The following is a 23,716-nucleotide window of genomic DNA, read 5'->3' as shown; positions in this document are numbered from 1 at the left end:
CACTGATGTGCTGCAGAGCATCAGGAGAGGGGACAAGGATCCTGACCTCTTAGCTGAAGACTTTCAGAAATAGCACTGTAGTCACTGATGTAACTGCAGGCTGGCTTACCACATGTTGTGAGGAAGAAGTTGCCAGGGCTTACAGCTTTTTGAAGTAGTATTTCTGTCTGTGTATTTTAAAGATAGCATTGCACAAACATCTCATTTTTCAAGAAAATTACAGAATATGCAATGGGAGGGGGGGAATGAGGTGCTGAGACCTAGGTACTTCATCTGTATCACTCCAGATACTTCATGAGGCATATGATATTTAAAGAAAAAGGAACAGTCTCCCAAACTGCACATTTACTAAATTGTAAGATATTATTCCCTCTCCCACACAAAATTTATTTTTAACTGAATGCCCCTCACTATCATCACTGAAGCATATCTGGAAAGTTTGTGTGAAGTTCACCAAAACCACAATGGAAAAAAAATCCTCAAATGTTTTTGCTTAGAGTTTCAATATTGGCCAGTTCTAAATGTCAAGAACTAGCTGGTGTCAAGTAAACGAGCAAGTGGCAGGTTCAAAAGGAGGCTCTTTGTCACAGTGTGTTAAGCTGTGCAGCTCCTTGCTCCAAGAATTTATATATGCTAAGATTTTACATGGGTTCTAAAAGTGTCGGGACAAATTCATAGTAAAAATATCCACCAAGGGTTATTAAATACAAAGATGCTACTTCTCACTCAGGAAGTTACAAATCACTAGAAATTAGGGGAACATTCATAGGAGTATTAGCATTACCTGTTTGCTTTTTTCTTATACCCTTCCTTATGCTTATGCTGTTGGCCACTGGAACCCAGAGTAGGTGGACATCTGGTCTGGTCCAGCCTGTTCTTTTATCTTAATGATAAAGATCAGTGTATTGCTTTGAGAAACATTTAATGGCTGGTACAGATATCAGTTTGGGGACAATTTTAGCATCTTTATTAACAGACTTTGCTACAAATGATAAATAACATGCAACTGCATTGCTCCAGTAGTAGACAACAGTCCAAATTCTGACTCAGGAAACCCTTTAGGGGTCCAGCCTTCTCTTCCACCTCTCTTGACTGAAGAAAATAATCCTCAGACTTATTTGGGCCATAGGGACTAGTTTTAGGGGATTGGCAAGTGGCAATAAAGAAGAGCTAATCTCACATCATTAGGCCTATATAAGCTATTAAAAGCGCATGCTGTAAAGTCTTAGAAGCTTGATGACTGAAAAAGCATGACAGACTTCTCAAACTACAAGCAGAAAGCAGGGAAATAACAACTGCTTCCCATGCAGGTGCACACAAATAGATCTGCCTGCTTGGGGCTCCTGCATGGAGGCAAATTCAAGGAGAGTTTCCTGCTCTGCAGATGTACTCAGGATCACAAGTTAATCCACTCTTTATTTAATGGTTTTTTTTTATATTTTAAATGACAGGTTGATGATGCAAGGGCAGCAGGCATTGCTGTGAAATAGTCCTCCATATGGCAAGAAAACATCACTTGCCTTACTTTGTTTAAAACCCTCATAAGAAAGACATACACCAGCTCTCTGCATGGTGACCTGTGTTCAAAAAAAGGAGAGGTGTTTAAATCACATTCATGTGCTGTTGCTTGTCCGCAGTGGAGACGCCCAGGCACAGCACAGGCTGCATGTCTGCAAGCTGTCCTGAGCAGCAGCTGAGCTTTGGGAGCATCTGAGCATCACAGGCACGTCAGTGTATTTCTCCTTAAGGAAACATAACAGAGTTACACTGACCTGACAAGCACAGTCATGTTAGCACAGAACCACAGAGTCGTGAGATGCCTCACAAACACCCAAAACATGAATTCGCAGGCATTTCAGCATGAAAAAAGAAAAAAACACGTTAACAACAATCTTGACTGGTTTGTAGGCAAAGGGTTCTTTTGTTTAGGATTTTGTTTGTCGTGTAGGAAGAGTGGAATCTGTGAATACTAGTTACACAACGGTTATTTCTATCTATTGGTTCAAGTGTGAAAAGCCTCACAGATGGAGCAGAACTGTTACGCAGAGGTAGGCAATCATCGTTGCTGTTAGCACAAACACCCACAAAAGGGTATCGCTATTGTTACCAGCAGCTCCAGAATTCTCACACTACATCAGATTTGCCTGGTAGTTTCACAAGTCAGCTTCATTTTTATTTGGGGGGTTAGATTACCAAAACTATTAGTCTTACTGTCAATCCTCTTAGCAAATGGGTTGAAATAGGGCAGTGGAGGTGGAGAGCTTGATGCTTCAAAATTGCCTTATCCACTGGGCTGTCAGTTATTCCTGAGCAGCTTGTCCTCAGGCTTCTCTGTTAGTGATGTTTTACTTCATATAAAATACCTGAACCACCACTGACAGTGAGCAAGCAAGGCCAACCATTAGGGTGGGGAATTGACTCAATCCCAGGTGCAGATCATCCAAATCAGTGGGTATGATAAGATATGTAACACCTGAGCTACAGATGGGAAGAGATCCTCACCAGTCTCTCCTCTCCCCTTCATGAATCCAGGTTTGGGGTTGTTTTTTTCCTCTCTTTTTTTCCCCCCTCCTTCCCCTCACAAGCACCAGAAACAAAATATTTGAACTTGTTAATGAAAGGCTTTATTTTGGAAATAGATTCAATTCATTTCTCTGAAATGGAGTGTTTCTTCAATGGTTCAGATCAATGCCAAAGTTTAAAAAAAAAAAAAAAAAAAAAAAAGCTGGTTACTCAACCAGTTCTGCTGCCAGTTTTTCAGACCAAGCTAATACAAACAGATTTTTCTAGGATACTTGTTCCTTTCCCAGGAAAGCTGAAGATGAGCATACTGGCTTCAAAATAAGATGACAGGCTTAAAGTATGTTATTTCCAAGGCACGTACATCCCTCATGCCCATGTGGTGGGCACCACATGCCTTTTGCCAACACAATTTATTGCTGTGTGGAAAGGACAGACCAGTGCAAAGTAGTCAAGCATGAACACAACTAGACAGAATTAGTCTGCTGGCACACAGCTCTGCTCGGGAGTTTTCCTGGTGCAGCTTTGCAGCACAGACAAGGATGAAGCAGCACAAGGCCAATGGGAGCTGTTTTGCTAACCTGTTTAAATTCTTAGCACCCTACCCTCCCTATAGCCCACACTTCCCACAACATCTGCAACACAGACAAGTAAGAAGCGATAGGAAAAAAAAAAGTTTTATGCAGTTTGTGAGAATGAAGAAAAAAGGGAGAAAGCATTTCCTTCACTCTCACCGAAAGAGATAATGCAGTCCACTTTCTCTCACCCTTCCTGCATTGCATCTTGTTCATGGTAGACACCACCCCAGTTCAGATCAGCAAAGAACACACCAGGATGGGCCCAAACAACCAGCACTAAGTGGAGTAGGGCTTAGGTCAAACTGGAGCATCACATACTGATTCTCAGCTCTGTTGTTAGCGCTTCTCGAGTATACTAAAGATGAAGAGAATGGCAATGAGCTCTATTTCAAGCAAATTAGATGCATACTTGAAGGTCTTGGCAGATACTTTAGATGTGATATGGCCAAAATCAAGGCAGTTGCAATGCAACAGGTGAGTGTATTTTTTTTACTGTGAGCTGTATGAAATTAAGCCAGATTATGGCATGCCATAATAGGAATGTGCAGATAGGTATATTAACACCCTCTGTGATCTGAGGAGGTTTATTCTTTCACATGGTGTCAACTTAAAATACACTTCTCTTGAGTACCTCCATGTTAAATTTTCAACCACTGAGCAACAGTACTGGAAAGCAGAGGAAGACGCTTACCCATCAATTCATTTCCTTTATTTCACAAGCTTTGAATTCAGAAATAGAACCACGACTAGTAGACCTGATATGGTAGAGTAAGTAAAAATGCATGTGATTACAAAGGAAAAACTTTGTACAAAAAACTTTAAAAATCTGACAGCAACTTGGATTATCTGTAAGTACCAAAAAACTCATGCAGAAGGAGAGCACTACTGCCCAGGTGGAGAAATCCCTGCGGGGTGGCAATGGCAATGCTATGTATAAATTATGGCTCTGTCTAAAATGGAAACAACAAAGACACCAACTTGGAATGCAATGAATGGCTACAGACAGGTGCTCCAGAGACCATTTGTCATTGTGTGTCCTGATGATTTTCTATGCCTGAGGGAAGTGCTTCTTGGGTTTATAATAAATTAAAGATAAAAACAGAAGCTGCCTATACTACTCTACTGCATACTTTCAAGATGGCCGTTTTCTTCCTCCATAAGCAGTTCAGTGGCATTTGTCAAATATGGACATTTATCTTGGCATTGTGTCTAGTCAATTGTTGGCAACGTGTTCTAAAGGGGCTCACTCACAGTATGTAACTTGCATAAATAACTCAGTAACATGCATTAACTACTCTAATACAGCTAAAGGGTGAAAAGGAACCATCATTCAGTTACAAGACAAAGCTAAAACCTGTAGTCACTAAAGGGGCAATGGAAGCACCATGCTTTAAGGTGACTATGGCATGAAAGCACAATTGTGAGGCAAGTAGTTCCAAGCAAACACACCACACTATTATCACCTCTTCCTATACAAAAAAGAAAGACATTTCATTTTTATTTCCATTAGTACCAAATAAAACTGTGGGTTCAGTAACATGGACACTGAAGGGAATGGACATTATTCCCATGATCCTTCATCCTTGTGTTTCTGTCCATCAGCATTTTCAGCCAAGACTGGTAATATTAGAGCGACCACCAGGAGGTGCAACGATGCGGTGTCCAGTACGGCGTGGGTTATTATCATCTATTTGAGCTCCTGTAACAAGAGGAATTCAGGAAACAAGGATATGAAAAGGAAAAAAACATCAGCAGTGATATTTCACCTGGCTAGTTCCAGCTACTCTTCCTTAACATCAGCAGCAGCTGGTGTCTCTTGAGCCAGACTTCTGACTGAAGTTCTAAACAGACCTTCAAAGCATATTTGTGTGCCTAGCCCCAATTGTCTTCAAGGAGGAGTATAGCCTTAACTGTTTGGGACCAGACTGATGCTTGTCAAGGGGAATTGCCTTCCACTGACTTGAAGAAGAAACCGTGCAGGGATGGCAGCCTGCAGAAGGTATCCCCTTTGTCCGATCAGACCCTGAGAGAACACCTTACCATCAGCAAAAGAAAAATTTAAAGCATGTATGTGCACAGTGGATTTTTCAAACCTGTCTTATTGATTTAACCTGCCTTATTTACCTGTTCCCATTGAATCCATGGGTTAACAATACAGTAAATCTGACTCTAGGGATGATAAATCCAGGTGAAAAGGGAGCTTTGATCTGGTGTAAACTCATATCCACTGCACACTGTATTTAAAAGTTTTGAAAGGTTAAGTTTGCAACAGCAAACTTTATACCAGGTTAAACGTCTGATCACACTCATCAGCTATCACATATCTTCCCAAAGGCAATATAAAACTACCATAAAAGCTTAAGACTGTTATAAACACTATCGTATTCTCCAGTTCTGGCTAATTCCATAAGAATGCAATTGTGTGCATTTGCCTGATTCCCATCGAATTCATACCACTAGCTGTCTTGATAATACACAGATCTAGGAGTAGATTGGGAAACCACAGCCTTAGATGGATATGAAAATCCCACTCATCACTTATTATTGTTAGAGATCAAATCTGTAAGCAGTTTTGCTTTATATGCTTTTTCATATTTTGTATACGCTCACCTTGGCCCCAGAGCGGACTGGTAAAAATATACCTCAGCTCATCAGAAGGGTATTTAAAATATTTGCTTTCCTTGGGCTTTCTCTAGAAGTTTTATTTAGTTTCTTAAGGCAGGATCTGCCAGGGACGAAAACTGCACCATGGCTCCCATATGGGAGAAGAGCCAGTGACTTTCATTACAACATCGTAAGGAGACACTCGTTCACCCACTGTGCTATTGACTTTTGGAGGGTAAGATCTGATGGACTAGTAATTAAGTTCTAATGACAAGAGTTATTTCCAGTGACCCCCACAGGATGATTTTCCAGTCTAGTTCTTATGTAACATGGAAAAAATTTTGGGCAACAAGAGCAAAGAGTACAAGAATTTGTATACTAATACGTTCTGCAGATGGCTTGCCAACCATGGACAAGGAAAGCTGAGGCTTCCATGTCTTGCAGTTTCTCATGATGCAGCAAGAAATGTGAGACGTGTGAGCCATGACAGTCACGCAAGGCACCTGTCCCATCAGCCACACAGATCACCACAGGGCCTCAATCACATCAACCAGAGATCTCAGCTAACTGTAATGTGCAGGGTAAATAATACTAAAAATGGTGCATGCAGGGAAGTATTTTAGATTGCAGACATTCTGAATATTTGGCAGACTTATAAAATATGCATAGGGAAAGAGTATATAAAAATATATATATGAGTATACATATTTCTTTCATATTTGATAAAAACAGTAGTTAATTCTTTATAACTGAAATTTACCACAAATATTTTGTGAGCACCAGTCGTAATCCATACTCAAGGCTTTCAAGACATTTCTACCAAGTCAGGCCGACTTACCTGATAGGCTAAAATTGGACTGATGGAGGTTTCTGATTGGTGGAGGCTGGTTTTTGGCAGGGGAGGATTTAGTTGAGGGTGCAGGAGTTGCGTATTTTGGCATAGCTGGGATTTCATACACAGGCCCATCATACATTCCTCTGGAGACTCCTTGCAGTTCTCCCACCTAGGTCAAGAGAAGAATAAAAACACGGTTGCTGAATGCTCTGCTAATGCTCCCTAATGATACTCCTATCTATACACCAAGATCACTGAGCACAGAGATATATTCTGCACTAGCTGAAGTAAAAGCACATGTATTCTCATCAAAGCTACAGTCTGCTTCATATTTAAAGGAAATTATAAAGCCTCCTCCCCCCATTTATAAATACAGATACATTTTATATTGTTTATATAACTATATGAGAAATCCTTTCAATTCCTCTACACCAACTATTCAGATTCCTGCTTTTAACATTGTTCATAAAAACAATTGATCTAAGGAGGCGCCCCATTGTGTGGCTGCTGGAGCCAAAGCAGGAGGCTGGAATTTGTGTTCTCTGCACTCCGATACCGGCAGAGCTACCTTTGCCCATTTACCAGGCAAAGTACATTGGTAACATGTAGAGATTATACTTCACCAAAAGAACAAGCAGGAAAATATCCCTAAAATTTAGCTCTAGTGACACCCCCAGAAAAAATGAAAGGAGATAGCAATGGGCCTGGGTTTCATCTCTCCAAACTCCAGACTTCTAAAACCAAGCAAACCCTATGAGGCTTCCTGCTCAGTCCATGGGGAGAAATGGGATCTCAGAAGAACAGTAGATCTGACCTAAGATGTCTATTTTAGGTAAAATCAGTCACTGTCACCTTTTTTCTCTCCATTCAGAGGGTGTTCAGGGTAACTGGTTCAAGCTAATCTAACACCTAGACACTTCTGAGTTGCTGAGTTGTTGCAAGACCAATATCCACTATAGTAATTGTAACAATTTCACTCCTATCTGTATTCTCTCTTCCGCCTCTTTAATAATCCCATTATCTTCACTAGAACTCAATGAAAAGTGGTGGACATTTTTATTTATTAAAATTTCAAAACTTTCCACTGCTTTTCATGAATTAAGGATAAAAATTGTACGGGAGACTGTGGGATGGGGCCCATCTTTCATTATTTGTCAGTAGAGTATCTGTCACATAAGCTTTGACTTCAGCTTGAGGTCTCTAGTTTTTCTCCCTGTACAATTGCTATGAGGATTGTGAGAAAAGGCAATCATAGCAGTCTCATTGACCTTAACATCCCAGGAATCTAGTAAGCAATATTTTAAAAAACAGTTCCATTTTTCTGCATGAGTCTGAAGAGGTTTAACTGTATAATCCAAATCTCATAAAAAATATTAAAAAAACTAAGGCTTACAAGGATATTATTTCAAAATCATTTCCCCAACAAGTTAACAGTGAAACTAAAATACTGTGTAGGAAGGACACACCTCTTACAGAAATCAATGCATTTTCCTTGATTTCTGTGAGTAGGCTCAGAAGAGACATCCCAGGCAGGGATGAACCAAAGCTAATGCCCAGATGGAGGCAGCTGCCGATCGCAGCAGTGAATCTAATCCACCAGGGACCAACAAAGGCATGAGTTTATCTTGCTGTCCCAATTCCAGGAGTTTTTCCTGTGCCAGTCAGTTACAGCTTTGTAGATCCTCGTTCAATACCCCTTTCTGGTGCAATGACATTCACATAAGATATGGTTGCTGATAGGACCATCAGTGGTTTTTTTATTGCTTTTTTTTTTAATATTTTCAATCAATAAAATTTGACAGTGGGGAGAGAAACGCAGACATGAAAATGATCTCACTTGCTTCAGGAAGGCAGCAGAGGGAGCTTTAAGAGCAAAAATGTTCATATCTTCTTACGTGCCTTTGCAGACCTTTTCGTAAGTATCTAAAATCAAAGGTCTCTCCCAAAATCCAGGCCCACTTGCAAGACACAAGTTATTTGGCCCAGGCTTTTGTGCAGACTCCAGCGCAAGACACAAATTTCTTGATATTTGTTTTTAAAGTGCTGTCTTCACTATTTAAATAACACTGTCACTTTAATTTATATAACACTTCCATGTCCTGAACCCTTGAGAGGCAGGCGTGAAGACAGGGCCCATATTTTGAAGAGTCTGTCATCTAAGTGAAAATGTAAAAAAATGCAATGCATTTATTATTTTTTACAATGCCTTTTCTCTTTAGAAGAGCAGGCATTTTGTATCTCACAACTTGACAGAATTTGTATAAAAATGATGAACATAAAACCTATCAACCTGTTCGTAGACCTAATTTCAGCTGCTGTCCTTATAAGCAATTATACATGTTTTGCTGAGGAAAATATGTTTATTTCGTCAGTCTGTCTTTGCTACATACCCTCACACAGTAACTTTCTTGCCCAGTACCAAAAAAGAATTCCCAGACAAGACCAAACTAGTGCCAAGGCAACTGGTTTTCAACAGAAGAGCACTGATATAATTCAGAAATGGATCTGACCCATTCTTAATCCTGGTCATTTCCCAAGCTACTTATCAAACACAAGAGAAAAGCTTTTCTGAGCTCTGAATTTTGCATGCTGCAATAGTAAATGTGCACTACAACTGTTCAAAACAAGCAAGATGCCAAATATAATGATTATCTCCGACTTATTACATGCTTTTTCTTCTTTTCTACGATGCAGTATACAAAGTCTAGTAATAACTTAAAAGTTGCTTGTCCTCTGCCACCCCTCCCCCTAAAGAGGCTTTATCTTTTTGCTAATTTTTAGTTAAAAGTAAATTTTACCACTTTTCCACCTCCCTTCAAAAGACTGCACAGCTGGACATAAGGCCAGATTCCCAGCTGGCAACTATCTGTCACACCCCACTGAAGCTCACAAGGTGAGTTACATTAATTAACACTTTCAGAGGAAAGACCCTGCGGCCTTTTGATGGTGTTTTGATGCCACATACAGTCCATCTGATATGTACTCACGTTAGTACAATAATAATGAAAACATTTGCTAATGTGGTTCCAAGATGGTATGGCTAGAAAGAAGATCAAATTGTATCTGTCACTACCTTATTCCTGATTTTGATGCGCTGGTAAAGGTATTCAGGGAAAGGTTTGCGAGGGATGAAGCGGCCCATTCCCTTATTTACGTGCAGATTTCCATCTTCAAATACAATCTTCCCTTGGCTTATGACCACTAGTGGGGCACCATGGCACTCCATTCCTTCAAAGATGTTGTACTCAACAGCCTGAGGATCAACCAACACACACACTGCAAGTTCAGTACAAAATCTCTTCCAGCTGGTAACTTACAATTCATATTTGTGACCATATTTTTAGAGAGCTTCCATTAGTAGACCTATAAAACTGTTTTATCTGAAGGAAAAACAATGCATTTCTATATCCGTCTGTGGATCCACTCCAGTTGAAGGTTACATGAAAAACAGAGTTCTGATAAATCAAAAGTTTCAAATCATATTGACTTCCTAGGTGTGTAAGTTAGGAAAAGATCCTGTGAAACTGTGGAAGTCCCTGCTGACCCACCAAACACGTACAACAGAGCTCAAAGGACATGCCTATTTTTAAGCACATTCCTCTTGCAGAACAAGATGCTAAATGACTCCTGCCCCTACTCTGCCTACTGTTATGGCCCATCCTACAAGGCAAGCGATGGGATTGGAACAAAACAGATTTAACCTTTCAGAAGTACCAAGGATTTCAGCTGTACAGCTTGAAACAATTGAAAGGAAGGTCTATTGCCTGATGAGATTTTGCGGGATACGTTGCTCATTTTCCATAGAGATTTTATCTCATTGGCTTTTCAGGACTTTCTATATTTATCCAGAACCTCTAAAGTGTGATAATCTTAATAGGAAGGAGAATTCTAACTCAGCTGCCAAATATCCAGAAGCCCAGACGTGGCCACACTATGCATGTGCTGTGGCTGTGCCAGGTGATTTCAAAGGCACAGTCATACACGTGGCAGGGCACACACAGCACGCTGCTGTGCGGCTCAGCAGAGTATGCTTCAGACTTGCAGTAAGCACTGAGCTTTCAGGACCAGCACATATATTTCTGTTTGAAAAAGTCCAGAAAGAACCATGAAATCCTGAGTCCAAATGAGAGTGACTGTCAAAGCGCAGGTGTTTATCACTTTCTAGAAAATGTTGAGATATCTCAAGATAGAAAAATAAAAACTGAATCAGCTAAACTTAATTTTTAAAGATTCATGGCTCTTTAATATAAACCATACTACTCAATCTGCAGTGAAAATTTTTGGAAAAATTTCCCAATGTAAAAGACCAAAGCACTGAACAATGATGTAACAACTCTGAGATAGATAACACAAGATAAACATATGAGACCTGTTGCAGCCAAAATCAAAGCGACTGTGAGTCACTGGTACTCTGTGCTAAGGGCAGAGAAATATACTTCAAAGCTTTGGAATTAATTAGAAAATCCCAGCCATGAAGCTGACTACAGCTGGGTTATCAAAATATTTAATCATCTATAACAGATTAGAATATTGTTGATTTAATCATGCAATTTATAATATTACGTGCTTTTCAGATAAGCAAAAGAGTGAGCTGGCTTCAAATTTATATTCACAGCTTTATTAACCTCAGCTTCAGACCTGCTGATTCACACCTGTTACAGATCTGGCACAAGCACACAAAAAAATAGTGCAATGGTATGAGCAGACAGAAAGGAAATCCTGCCTGAAGCCAGTATCACCAATGCAAGATTTCATTGCTTTCATCTTCAGAAGAACATTTACACATTCCAGAATAGGAGTAAGGAGTCACCCTGCTCCTCTATATCCAGGCATTAGGACTGTGAATTAGATCAACATTTCAAAAGCAGCAGTGGCATTTCTTTTTTGTTGCTTGTTTTCTATTTCTTCTTACCGATTTATGGCTTTTAGCTGTTATAGTCTTCACCTTATCAGGGTCCCAGATAACAACATCAGCGTCTGATCCCACAGCAATCCGGCCTTTTCTTGGATACAGGTTGAAGATTTTGGCAGCATTGGTGCTGGTGACAGCTACAAACTGGCTCTCATCCATCTTACCTGTGGCCTAAAAAAAATTTGACTAGAGCAAAACATGCTTACAAAACAGAGATGGACTATTCAGAGTGCTGAAAGGTCAGGGAAATATGGGAAGGTATTTAGTACATATATACGGTGATGATGCCTGAAATAAAAGCTTTATCAGCAGGAGTTTATACAAGGCATGTTACTCTGGAGTTTCAAATAAGTGAATGAGTTATTTCAAGTATCCTAAAGAACAGAAAATAAAACCTTAATCCAGATGATACCATCAAGTTCCTCAGTTATCTAGGGTCCCTTTACTGCACACTGGTGCATAAGAGAGCTTTGTTGCCACTCTAAGTAATTTCTATTTAACCACTTTAACCATTTTAAAACAGAGAAACGTACATGGGTATTACTCAATGAATTAGAAGATCAAGTCTAAAATATGTTCAGGCTCTTTCAGAAACATTTCTTGGAAATTAAGTCCGTTCTACTATTAGCATTACCAAATCCAGAAATCTAAGCAATGAAACCCCGATTATAAAGCCCTTGCCTGAAGAAATGTCACCATCAATTGAACTTTTTATGCAGTGTGTGATGGCCTAATAACAGCTGTACACAGCAGCGTGTTGATTTTTCAGTATTTTGGGGTCTTCCCTGGTAACAAATGAGAGCAGAATTCCAAGGAAGAACACGAGTGCCAAGCTTTTCAATGTTAAATAAACATCTATTTCCTGCCTGGCAAAACACAAGATGCCCGAAAGATAAATTTCTCAATGGTACGGAACTGAATGTTACCACCCATAAATCCCATTTTGCAACCTTTGCTATAGCTTTTTCCCTTTTGGGGAGTAAACAAAAGGAAATATCCCTGACCGGCTGGATTTTGCTGGCTTCTTTGCTTTGCTTCTACATAGCAGATACATGAAGCTGCTTCTATGCTTGGAAGCTCTGTAGTGGTCCCTGAAGAAAGAGGTTATTAAACAGTCTGGGAGAGGTGCTCACGAGAGCGTTGTAAATATTGCCACTTTCCAGCTTGCAGTATGCATTCCAGTGCAATGCAATGTAATGAGTGTGTGCGTGTGAGACTGCGTGTTTGAGAAGATGGACAAGGAAGGGAGGATATCACTATATATTAGGAACCACGGAACCATCAAAAAATTGCTAACTTATACCAGCACCCCACAGCAAAATACATCATTGTGATTTAGATGCAACGTTCTCCTTCAAAGCTTTTTATAGCTTATTATAGTAAAAAAGTATAGAGCTTTAAAAGTAAAAAAAAAGTATAAAAGTATAAAGCTTATTATAGTATAGCCTCAGGCTCAGTTGCCATCCATTTGCAATTCCTCAAAAACGATGCAACACTTCCCAAATTCAAAAAATCCATTCATCAGGTTTATATGGGGTCCACTTCAAAATCATCAAGCTGCTTCAGATCCTACATCTGTGAGAAGCATTCATTCTGACACAACTGCAAAATTACAGTGGTGCAGTCTGTGAAGCCTCAGGTGTAATAAAGAACTATGGTGTTGCACTGTCAAAAGTGAAACACAGTCCAGAGTTTATAAAACTGGAGAAGATTTTTGAAATAAACAATTCACCTCATAGTAGCGCTCTCTCTGGGATTTCTCAGAAATATATTAGAAAGTCACTAACGGCCAAGAGTCTCTTGGCTTTCAGTATTCCGCCAACAGTCAATTTTTTTTTAGTCCATAAAAGTAAGTAATTACTTACTACGGCCTTGTCCCAAACAACAGTCATTCTTTCCTCAATTCCATTGACCCCTTCGGGAATCATAGTGAAGTTGTCCTTTCCAATGGCTTTCTGGGCAGTGCTATATGGGCAATGTCCGCTTCCTGTCACCTGCAGGTCCCCACTGTGGAGTTAACACACAGAAGGTTTAGACCACATGTCACCAAGGCTACCTTGATCACACACTAGTTGTGAATGGTCCTATCAAGTTTCCACATTAGTTGTATAGGCTCTAAATCACATCAACAGCCTTTAATGTTGGCTACAGATTACTGAAGATCAACAATGGTATCAGACATCTCCACTTTCCCCCAGGAACACCCTAGATTCCCAGATTATAGTCCCCTTGGTTTTAAGACTGCTTATTGACAGAGATCAGGCGCAAACCCAGTCACCAGGACAAAAGATTATTATAGGATTAAGGAAATGATCAAAAGCTTGTACGAAATGCTTGCCATTTTCAAGATAAATTCATAACCATGTTGAAAAATAATGGCAAATTTTTCAGTGCAAAGTAATGAGCATCAAGCTTGCTTCCCTGTATTTCTCCCCTACACATATATTTTCCTTGCAATTCTCACAAGAATATTCAATGTATCACTTTCCAGCAGATTAAAGCCTGACTTTCTGGAACAAAACCATATACTGCAGAAAAATAGAAGAGGGAGGAATATTTTTTACTAGATAGTCTTCTAATCAAACAAAGAAAGGGAAAGTGCAAGTCAAACATATGCTCTGGACTTATTTAACTTAATGGTCTTACACAGATAAAGGCATGGAATAAAAGAAAAAGAGCACATGAGTACTTCTCCTGAGTACTTCTCCTGTTTAGATGTACTCCACTGTCAGATGGGGGACAAGCATCAGAACAGCTAAGAAGTTGAGAGGCCAGAAGAGATCACCAAGGAGAACATTTCAAAGAGAGCGTGGTGGGAATTAACAGCTGACCCATGCATATTCTTAAACACCACTTCAATACCTCATGATCTTACTCTTCTCTGCAAACTAGGCTTCCAGGGCAAATTATGTCTGACATGAAGCACCAAGATCTCACACATCTAGTTAAGAGAAGGTGGCAGTGCTAGCACAGCAGTACACCACGAAGACAAAAGCCACCTGAAGTTCATGGCCCACAGATGAAACACAGATGCAAATCCCATGAAGCAAATACAAACTGTAAACCCCATGAGATATCCTGGATTTTCATACATTCAGCTTTTTAGTGAAAAATCAACATTTTCTGTGGAAAATAGAATAACAAGTGTGCTCACTTGCACAGCAATAATGTGAGAGGACTCTTTAATTATTGTAAAATATTGGTCTCCTGATGACCAGTACAATATAAAAGTGAAATACTATCTTTAGTATCATCCTTGAATAAAATTCTCCACAAATGCATTGCAGAGTGATAATATATACTGTTCTTCTTTTAGTTTCATATGTAGATTTAAAGCATTAAAATGAAAAGCAGGCTAAGCTGCTGTCATTTAAGATCTAGGGATTTAAGCCACTAGGAAAAAAGAGCCATTTTTTGATGCTTGGAGGATGATGAAAATTTCTCTGATTCCTCAGTTTGTCTTTCTGCTGTTGGTGTTAAAAATGTCATTATTTGGATTCCAGTTCTAAAAATGCTATTGCTATTTTAACTACTCTCTTTTGACCCAGATAATATTATTTTGGGACCCTTTTTCTGAAAACTTACAGCTGTTTCTGTTAGAGTAAAAAGCCAAGCATTTCCATGTGCTGGATAAGAGCCTTACCCTCACACAATGAACATCACTCTTTATAGTGTTGATGGTGCTGGGACAGACCAGAAAAGACATTTTTCTTCCTTGTCTTTATTTTAAGGAACAGAAAATTCACTTACAGAAGATCATTTCTGCCACAAGCCCTTCACAACAGAACAAATTCCTGCACTTTCTAACCAGAAATGCATGTAATTCAGAGATAGATTACTAGAAACTGCCACTGCCTGCCATACAGCCTGCTCAATTTCTCATGGAAAACTAATCACAGGAAGATGTTTTCTGAAGACCAATGGGTCACTTTTAGGGTTAAAAATGTACTACTTGGTCTAGAGCAGAGGAATTCCTGGAAAGAGGAGGCAGCAGGTGAGACAAGTGTCCCCACCTGGTGTTAAGTAGGGTTTTGAGTGGTAAACTGAGTGCCTCACTTCAGTGCAAGCAATCTGTCCTGGTGGGACTTGAAAAGTGAATTTCCTTATCACTTCAAAGCAGCTGGTCTTCCACTTCAGCTAGAGAAGAAAGCAATTGGTTAAAAGCAGAAAACAGTTTCAGGAATGGATTTACAGTTCCGGGATGTTGGCAAGGTGTTGCAGATATCTTCTCTTCTGTATCAGGAGGATACTTGTCACTCTGCTGTCCACAATCTTTTCATCCCTCTACTGATGACTCTCTCACTGCCAAGCTGAAGACAGCACAGTTTTACCCCTACCATGTCAAATAATGACCTCAAATCGCCAGCCTGTCTCCACCAGAATCCCTAATAATCTCTTCAGTAATCCATTCTGGCCTCTCTCCCATGCTTGATATGCCTTCTTTCTATGTACCATGTATCTTTGCTGACTTCCTGCTTGAGGAGTCCAAAAACTATTAAAACACAAGGCAAGCTAAAAGCAAAGACAAGACTGTAAGAACTAAAGAGAGGTAAGCTAATACAGTTTTGGCACATCCCAGATGAAGGCAAGCTACCAAGAAGTCAGAGGTTTTCAGTATGCATGAGTTAATACCATTAAACCTTACTGCAAACACCTACAGCTTAGTTCAGAACACTCTAATTTTCAGAAGTGCTCACAGCTTACAGCCCCACACCAGCTTTGACAAAAACAGCCTCAGGAAAGGTTTCACAGTTCCAGGAATCTCTGCAATGGGACAAACCTGATTTCAGATGCTCTGTTTGCTAGATATGACCAGGGACTTCAAACTGAGTCTGTCCTCACAGATAGGGCTCTACCCACCAGGCTATTACTTACTCTGGACAGAGTAAAGTGCTAATCAATTATATATTAACAATTTGGCAGAAGAAACTGGAGAAGTAGGGAGAAAGCCTGCTCAAAGTCCTGTGCTAAAGACTTGCTGTACAGATAGCAATCACTTGAAAAGCAGAGAGAAAAAGAAATCATCCTGGAGTAACCAACAGTTGGATCTTCAGCGTGCTAACCAGGAACGTGGAATGTCCAGGCCTGCTCACCTGATGAGTGGACTAACCACAGGGACATAACTAGCCTTGTTTTTCTACCATTGCCCCTCTGCCTTTTCATGTATGAGATACCAAAGGAAACTACTGTTTTAAATAAAATTCTGAGTTGATCCCTAGGTACTTCAAACCATGTGGCTTTTGCACTTGCCTGACTATCAGCCTGTGAAGAAAGGAAGGCCTTACCATGCTAAGAGAGAATTTAAGTGATCTGGAGTGGTAGGATCAGGGCTCAAAGGTGGCGAGGTCACAAAAGCTGCAGCTTTGGCCCAGTTTTTGCTCCAGTAATGTGTCCCATCTGTCCCCAAGCTGGCAGTGATCGGCTCTCCAAAAACAAGAGGACCTTGGGGAAAGCAAGGATATACATGAACTGATTAGAATCCACTCTCTTTTCAAAACATTATTCTGCTTACTGCATGCAGCTATGTCTAATTTATGCATTGCTACACAGTCAGCATAGCTCCCAGAAAATTAAACAGCCCTAGCTTTGTCTGCATGTTAAAAAATTAATCAGGAAGTTTTCTGAGCCATACATGCTTTTGATCAGGATATTTACAAAGTTCTCTTTCTAATCCAGAAGGAGACAATTCAGATCTGTTTTTAATTTGCACTATTTTAATCAGAGCCATGTTCTGTCTATTGCTCTGCTTCAGCGTGAACTGATGCAGAGGAGGACTCCTGCTGACATATCTTTTTACTACTGTCAGGTTGAGCATAGCACCAGCAGATAGGAGCACAGAGGTTCCCAACACCATGCTTCAAGTCTCCAAGGACACAAAAATCAAGAAGAGAATTTTGTCTCTGGCTTTTCCACGTCACTCAATAGTGACCCCCAGAGCATTTGTCACTGAGGACGGTGTGCTCTGTAACACTGGCCAGCAGAACAGTTCTGACTCCTCTCTCTGCAGCCTTCATTCTCAAGTGAAACACAAGGAAAATTAAATTTGAGAAAAAGATGCAAAAAGTATGAATCAGCTCTTTTTTGGCCTAACTTTGGCCTTCACCATCTTTTTAAAAAGGGCCAGGTAGAAGAAGAGGAAAGGCATTGTGGAAACGGCCAGTGGGAAAAATGAACCAAAAAAAGAGAAAGTGAGAGAAGGAAAGCAAAAGGAGTAAGAAAGAAAAAACAATGACAACTCAGGAGAAAAGAAGGGAGCTGCGGAGAGGAATTTCCAATATAGTACAGTTTGAGGCAGAAAGTGAGAATTGGAAAAGAAAGATTAGTTATGGAAGAGCAAAGCTTTTCAACCCAAGAGAGAATGCAACCCCTCCTACCAGGCCCTGAGCTCGTGCTGCCTCTTGTCCCGCTCTCTGCAAGGTGTGAACCTCCAAAGAGCTGCATCTACTCATACATCTGAGAGGCAGCACCTCCAGTACTGGTTCTACAATACACTAGTTCCCGCAAGCAAAGTGGCCTTAAAAAATTTGCTGCCTCTAGGTTCACAATTCCCTTTTGGGTTATTTTTAACCTGGATCACTCCACGGACCCAGAGCACAGTGTGGACCCACAGATGCCCCCAGTGGCACATCCGATGGGATCAGCCTCTAGCAACAAGGCACCGGCAACCTCTAACACCAGCTTCACTGCCCAAGACATTGTAACGTGGAAGTAACCCTTCAGAGGTTAATACCCTCAGATACCCTCAAAAGCATGTGCTAGGCCTTGCCAGCAGAAAATATCTCTCTCCCATGAGCAGAGAGATAGCGGTCTAAGTTATAGGTGAAAGGAAACACAGGAGAAAGGGTTACAGCACAATCTTCAAAAGGCGGGAGGTTGCTTATAGTCTGTGGGGTGACTTTCTCAGCTGAATGAAGCGGAAGGGTCTTCCTTCAGTTTTCTCAGTCCTAAACATTTAGTGTCTGTGCTGGGATTACCATTCTTTGTTAATCTCTCCCTATGTCTTGTGATTTGGGTCAAGATGTACAGATCAGTCTGCCAGCAGCAGTTTTTTTTCTCTGAGCTTCTATTCAACACAAAATCCAAGTCTGGGGGGAAAGGAGGTAGTGTCTCACCTTTCTTTCTAGCCAGCGCAATGATATCAGCTGCACTCTTACTCATCACTTTGGTGATATACACTGGGCAGTTTATTCGACTAGCAATGGTGATGGCACGGAAAACCGCTTCTGCTTCGAGCTGGGGAAAAAGGAGGAAAAATGTTAACTACAAAAGCAGAGAAAAGGGAAAACGAACTGGAGGAACGAACCATTTCTTTCACTGTTTAGCAACAGTTCTCCAAGAGTTGATTCTGTTTATTCCAGAGATATGCAGAGCTGGGAGAGAGGGAGCTAACCCATTCGCAGGCACTTCACGTTGGGGTAAACCCACCTACAGCCTCTCTGCTCCTGCCAAAGGACACACCAGGCCTTGCTCCCTGCAGCCCACTCCCGCCAAGCACCAAGCCTCGCTTGGCTGCACTCTCTAGTGGGACACAACTGCCTGCCCTGCAGGAAAGGCTACATCTAAATGGCTGCTGGGCACCTTCTTACCTCCCTCTCTCCTTTCTACTTCAAACCTCTCCCTCTTGCCTGCAAACAAAAGGAGAAGGGAGCAAGGAAACAATGCCCTAGCACCGAGCCAGTCTCTGAGCTCTCCCTGAGAGCTTACCCTAAGCAATCTTTACGTAAGGATAAGAGGGAGCGAATGTAAAGTATTCTCAAACAGCAGCTTCAGCACTATGGGCCAAATTTAGCACATAATCCATAAAAACCTTTGAAACATCCCCCAGTAAGTCCCCTCTGTCAGCAAGGGTAAACGCAATCTCCTTCAAGGGAGCCATCTGGGATGTACAGGCCAAACATTTGTCTGCAGGTGGACAAGCATTGCTTCCAGTGGAGACTCCCCTCCTCAGCCATCAGTTTTATACCTCCTTTCCAGACAGACTCACAGCGTCGGCATTTGAATACCTAAGAATCTGTCGTGACTGAAAATACTGATGTGACAGTACAAAAAATTCTCTCCAGATGTTGTGCTGGAAAGATTTAGTAATATAACCTCTTTGAAAACACATGGCTTAATTTGTCACAGTTTTGTAAAACACTTTGTCTTAAAATTAGAGTGCTCATTTCCAACACTGTCACTTCAGGTTCTCCTAGGACTTATATTGCAAAATTTATCCCCAGATCCCCAAAAGTGCCCACAGAAGGCAGAGGAAGAAAAGCAGGACCCTCGTACCTCAGCACTGGGAATCAGATAGTCAGTCATAGTCAGAAAGATGTAAAATTCCTTTCTGGAAACTGCAAAGGCAGATTTTCCTTAGGCCCTTGTTCTCATTAAAAGGAAAAGATTCAATTCTTTTAGAACAATTTAGGTGGAAGTTAAACAGAAAAATGAAAAAATACATAAACAGTTCAAGAGAAGAATGCAACCAATTAAGTTCATTCCTTTTGCCTTGGGGAGAGGTTATATAAAGATCTGCAAACCACAACAATCTCTTTGAGTTTAGCCTCAAATCCCCAAGGCCTTGTCTCTTTAGTCTTCAAGGAAAACAGTCACTTCCCACTACTGCCCCCAATCATGCCATTAACTGTCTGAATTGTGTACATTAAGAGACATTTACATATCTTCACTTTTTTCTTCTTAAAAAAAAAAAAAGAATGCTTTCCAGATGCCGAGGATGATCTTTGCAAGAGGCTGGTTTTATTATAAAGAGAATTGCATAAATTGAGCTGCCTTGAAGTATCTTCACATTCTCACATATTTGCATTTCTATAGTCTGCATTTCTACTACAAATGTATCTGCAGACATAAGTGTAGATTTATATGTGGGAGTGCATATATGCATGGTATATGTAAACACATGCATCTTATAGAAGGATTTTTTCAGCCAAAATAAACTAATGAATCAAGGTACAGTATCTCCAAAGCCTAACCCACAGGTTGTTACGGACTTGCCTGATACCCCATGTCCAACACTAGAGGTCACAATCCTGAATGAGATCACAACTGAAGTGGGATTAGGAAATGGAAAGAAATCTGAAATTCATTCTGGTATTTGCAGTTGCAAATCAAATTGCAAGGATCACAGTCAAAAATGTTTGCACGCCTGTGCTGTAAAACCGAAACACTCTGCAGATAACAACATTCTTGGGCCAGAGCTGTACTTTTCAAAGTGGGGGTCACGGTAGGGATCCAAGATGATTACAAAGTGCTAGAAAAACTTGACCTGGGAAACGGAGACATTTCGCAACCCAACGGGTCCGCTCCTCTGGGCAGGGTGGTGAGAAGGAGCTGTGACTCCTGGGTGCGCGGGCAGCCACTCCTTTCCCACCCCAAAGCAACGTGCTGCTGCCAGCAGCAAGGGTATTTAAGGCAAACGGGCTGAAGGGGACTCAGACTTTTTAGAACTTCGAATAATACTGGAAGAGACCACAGGACAAACAGATTGCCACCTTCCCCCGCATGCCTGCCTGTCATCTGCACATAGCAGAAGCCAAGTTCTGATATTAGGTACTCGACAGAAAATATTTCCATGAACTACAAAATGAGCGAAGTCTCTTACCTCCTCGGGTCTGCTCAGGGCATGTCCCTCAGGTCCTGTGATTCCCATTTCCAGGATACGCTTTTGTTCCTGAAACATAACAGACGAATGCTGACAACTGCTACAACATGAGATGCTTCTATCCAACATCCTCTTGTGGATTAACAACTGTATTTTCTGACTGCCCCATTTTTCTCTGTGTAAATGCAGCCGAGTAAGCCTGCTGCTGTGGGAGGACAACCGAAAACATCAGCTTTAAATACACTGTCCCCATGTCCCCGGCCTCTGCGCTGTACAGCCAGCCAGGATTTCAAAGGAGGATTTGTCACTGCAGTTTGATAGAGCATATTTGTGCCTCAGGCCATTTTGATTGCACCATCTGAAGTCTCCTCTGCCCACAAGAAAGTCTTATTTGACAGCAGGACACCAGGCTAGGGAACAGGTATCAATGTTTTAAATTGTAGTTATGGATGTTTCCATATGGTAATTCTTTCTTTACTCACAGAAGTTCTCCATCTTCAAACTATGAAGCATTGTTACTTTCTTTAAACTTTCAGCATTGTTGACTTTTATCAGATGGAGCCTCTCTTCTGTCACCCGATTTTCTGTAACACTTTTCCCCTACAGGTTGAATCACTAAAATTATGTTTTCTTGAAAGCAAAAAAACACCCTTCCTCCAGCCTCTGGTCACTGTGGCACTGTGTCCACCTCAATAGGCCTTACTTAAAGCAAATGGAGGGTTGTCAGACAAAATTTGTGCTGTCAAGCTTCGCACCAGTGAGAGCAATTTTTAAAAACAGACAAGGGGCTTCAATAATCTTTTAATTTAAGGTCAAGCAGTGGCACTGGAATAAATTTCCTTGTCCATAGAAAGTGATAATTAACCATTTCTGATCTGAGGTTGGATACAGGTCCACCAACAGAGCAAAGGTGCAAATACAGAGCTAATGATGTGCCTCAATTCCTGGCCTCCCTCGCCCACAGGTCTCTAATGAACAGAGTAAAACAAATGTAATGACTCTGTGATACAGACAAATGTCCCCTAGAGACTAGGATGAAGTTACCTAACATACTTTACTGTGTAATCTAAAAAAGATTTGATCCCAGGTCCCTGAGGGTGAAAAGCTAACTCATTACCAATATACTTCAACAAAACCTGGGCAACTTAATATTCACATATATTTTTGCCCTCACTGCAATCAGTCAAGGCTGTAGAGGACCCTATTAATCTGTCTGTGTAATTAAGATTATTTTGGGTTAGAAAATCATATTTCATAGCTATTATTAAAAATAGATGTTCTAAATCCAAATGCAACAACTCTGAACAGTGGAAGTTAAAGACTTCAGATAATTAAAATGCAATAATAAATAAACAATTAAAACTAAACTATACAAAAATTATCAAAATGGCAAAGAATGGCAAAACTCTTTTGGTTCTATTTTGTGTGGTGCTAAAAATGTAAATGATATATTTTGTTAGTTTCAAATCACACTAACCTTGCTGGGAAATTCCTTTTTTTTCCCCCTCTTGAATCGAAATGACTGTTTTCACCTGGTTCCAAAGTGGGATGAATACGACTGCACCATATGTGCCTGTTGATTCCTCACTAGTACCTTTTGTGCCCAATGAATAGTTTGGCCAAACATGACAGTGGGAAAGAAGGCTCTCAAAGGTGTTAAATTCCTACCAGATATGTAGAGGGCAGAATCCCACTGAGGGAAAAATAAACAAATAAATAAACAAACCTGTATGGGAAGAGCCCATATGCACTGCCTAACCATATGAAACATTCACTTGAAATTTTGGCTCAGCCACAAGACAATGTGGCTTCCCTAGTCCAGAGCTGACAGACAACGTGTTTTTATCTACTGTAATTTCTTTGTCAGCTCTGCAGCCTAGTCCTGAGCAGATAAGCCAGCAGTTGAAGAGCTCAGCAGATAAACCATTCCACTCACTCAGAGCCTCACAGAGGGGCTCTACCCTGCTGCCAGCGCACAGATGAGGGATCAGAGGAAGGCATCTCTGCAACAGTCTTGAAATATTCAGCTGCCACAGATTTATACAATCATAATGATACCTCCCCCCATAACCTGCCCTTTCTGTTTTATAGGGGAATGCTGGCCGCTGAAAGACCGGTGGGAGGTTTGCTTTTGACTATGGTCCTCAGGCTACCTCTTTCGATCTGCTGTTGCACAGGTCACAGCTACAGCACGCCCCAGTGTAAGGCCTATAGCTACTTGCCTCAGCTCACCTGCGAAGCATACACTGAGAAACTGGCTTATTTTAATAGAACATGATCAGTTTGAGTCCAATTTCCTGCTTCTGAGAGTTCTCTTCCAAGAGCATGACTTACACTATGAAGCACATTTTTAAGTGTTTTAGAAGATGATGGTGGTTTATACTAAAATTTCAGAGATTTCTAAGTGCCTTCTAAAAAATAAATAGGTCTGAGAGCTCTACCAACCCACTCTAAACTCACTATGCTTGCTTATGCTGGTAATTGCAGCAGCAATGTCAGCATAAAGCTTCCCAGCTCCTCATTGTGTCCCCAAATCTTCAAGCAAGGCTTTATGATGTTTGTTCTGCTTCACTTGCCTCTGTTGGATTCAGGAGACACCTTCTTGCTTCCTTTTGCCCCCTCACCCAGAACTCATCTGCTGCCAAGGCGGGAGCTGCTTGGATCACTAC

The 23,716-nt window shown here is 40.9% G+C and overlaps 1 protein-coding gene across 1 annotated transcript in view; it reads right to left on the bottom strand.

Annotated features, from left to right (window-relative positions):
• Positions 1-3,791: 3,791 nt before the first annotated feature.
• CRMP1 (collapsin response mediator protein 1) overlaps positions 3,792-23,716 on the bottom strand; it is a 38,664-nt gene continuing 18,739 nt past the window's right edge. Inside the window, exons 7-14 of the mRNA XM_026054804.1 lie at positions 21,048-21,116; positions 18,562-18,682; positions 16,735-16,891; positions 13,315-13,456; positions 11,450-11,620; positions 9,611-9,790; positions 6,541-6,706; positions 3,792-4,797 (exon numbers count right to left, since the gene is read on the bottom strand). Coding sequence (XP_025910589.1) covers positions 4,706-4,797; positions 6,541-6,706; positions 9,611-9,790; positions 11,450-11,620; positions 13,315-13,456; positions 16,735-16,891; positions 18,562-18,682; positions 21,048-21,116 — 1,098 coding nt within the window. The 3' untranslated portion in view covers positions 3,792-4,705. The remainder of the gene's footprint in view (positions 4,798-6,540; positions 6,707-9,610; positions 9,791-11,449; positions 11,621-13,314; positions 13,457-16,734; positions 16,892-18,561; positions 18,683-21,047; positions 21,117-23,716) is intronic.

Source organism: Apteryx rowi, unplaced genomic scaffold, assembly GCF_003343035.1.
Source record: "Apteryx rowi isolate R43461 unplaced genomic scaffold, aptRow1 scaffold_97, whole genome shotgun sequence".
Classification (NCBI taxonomy): domain Eukaryota; kingdom Metazoa; phylum Chordata; class Aves; order Apterygiformes; family Apterygidae; genus Apteryx; species Apteryx rowi.
The sequence above is the reverse complement of the archived record's forward strand: the minus strand, read 5'-3'. Positions and strand labels throughout refer to the sequence as shown.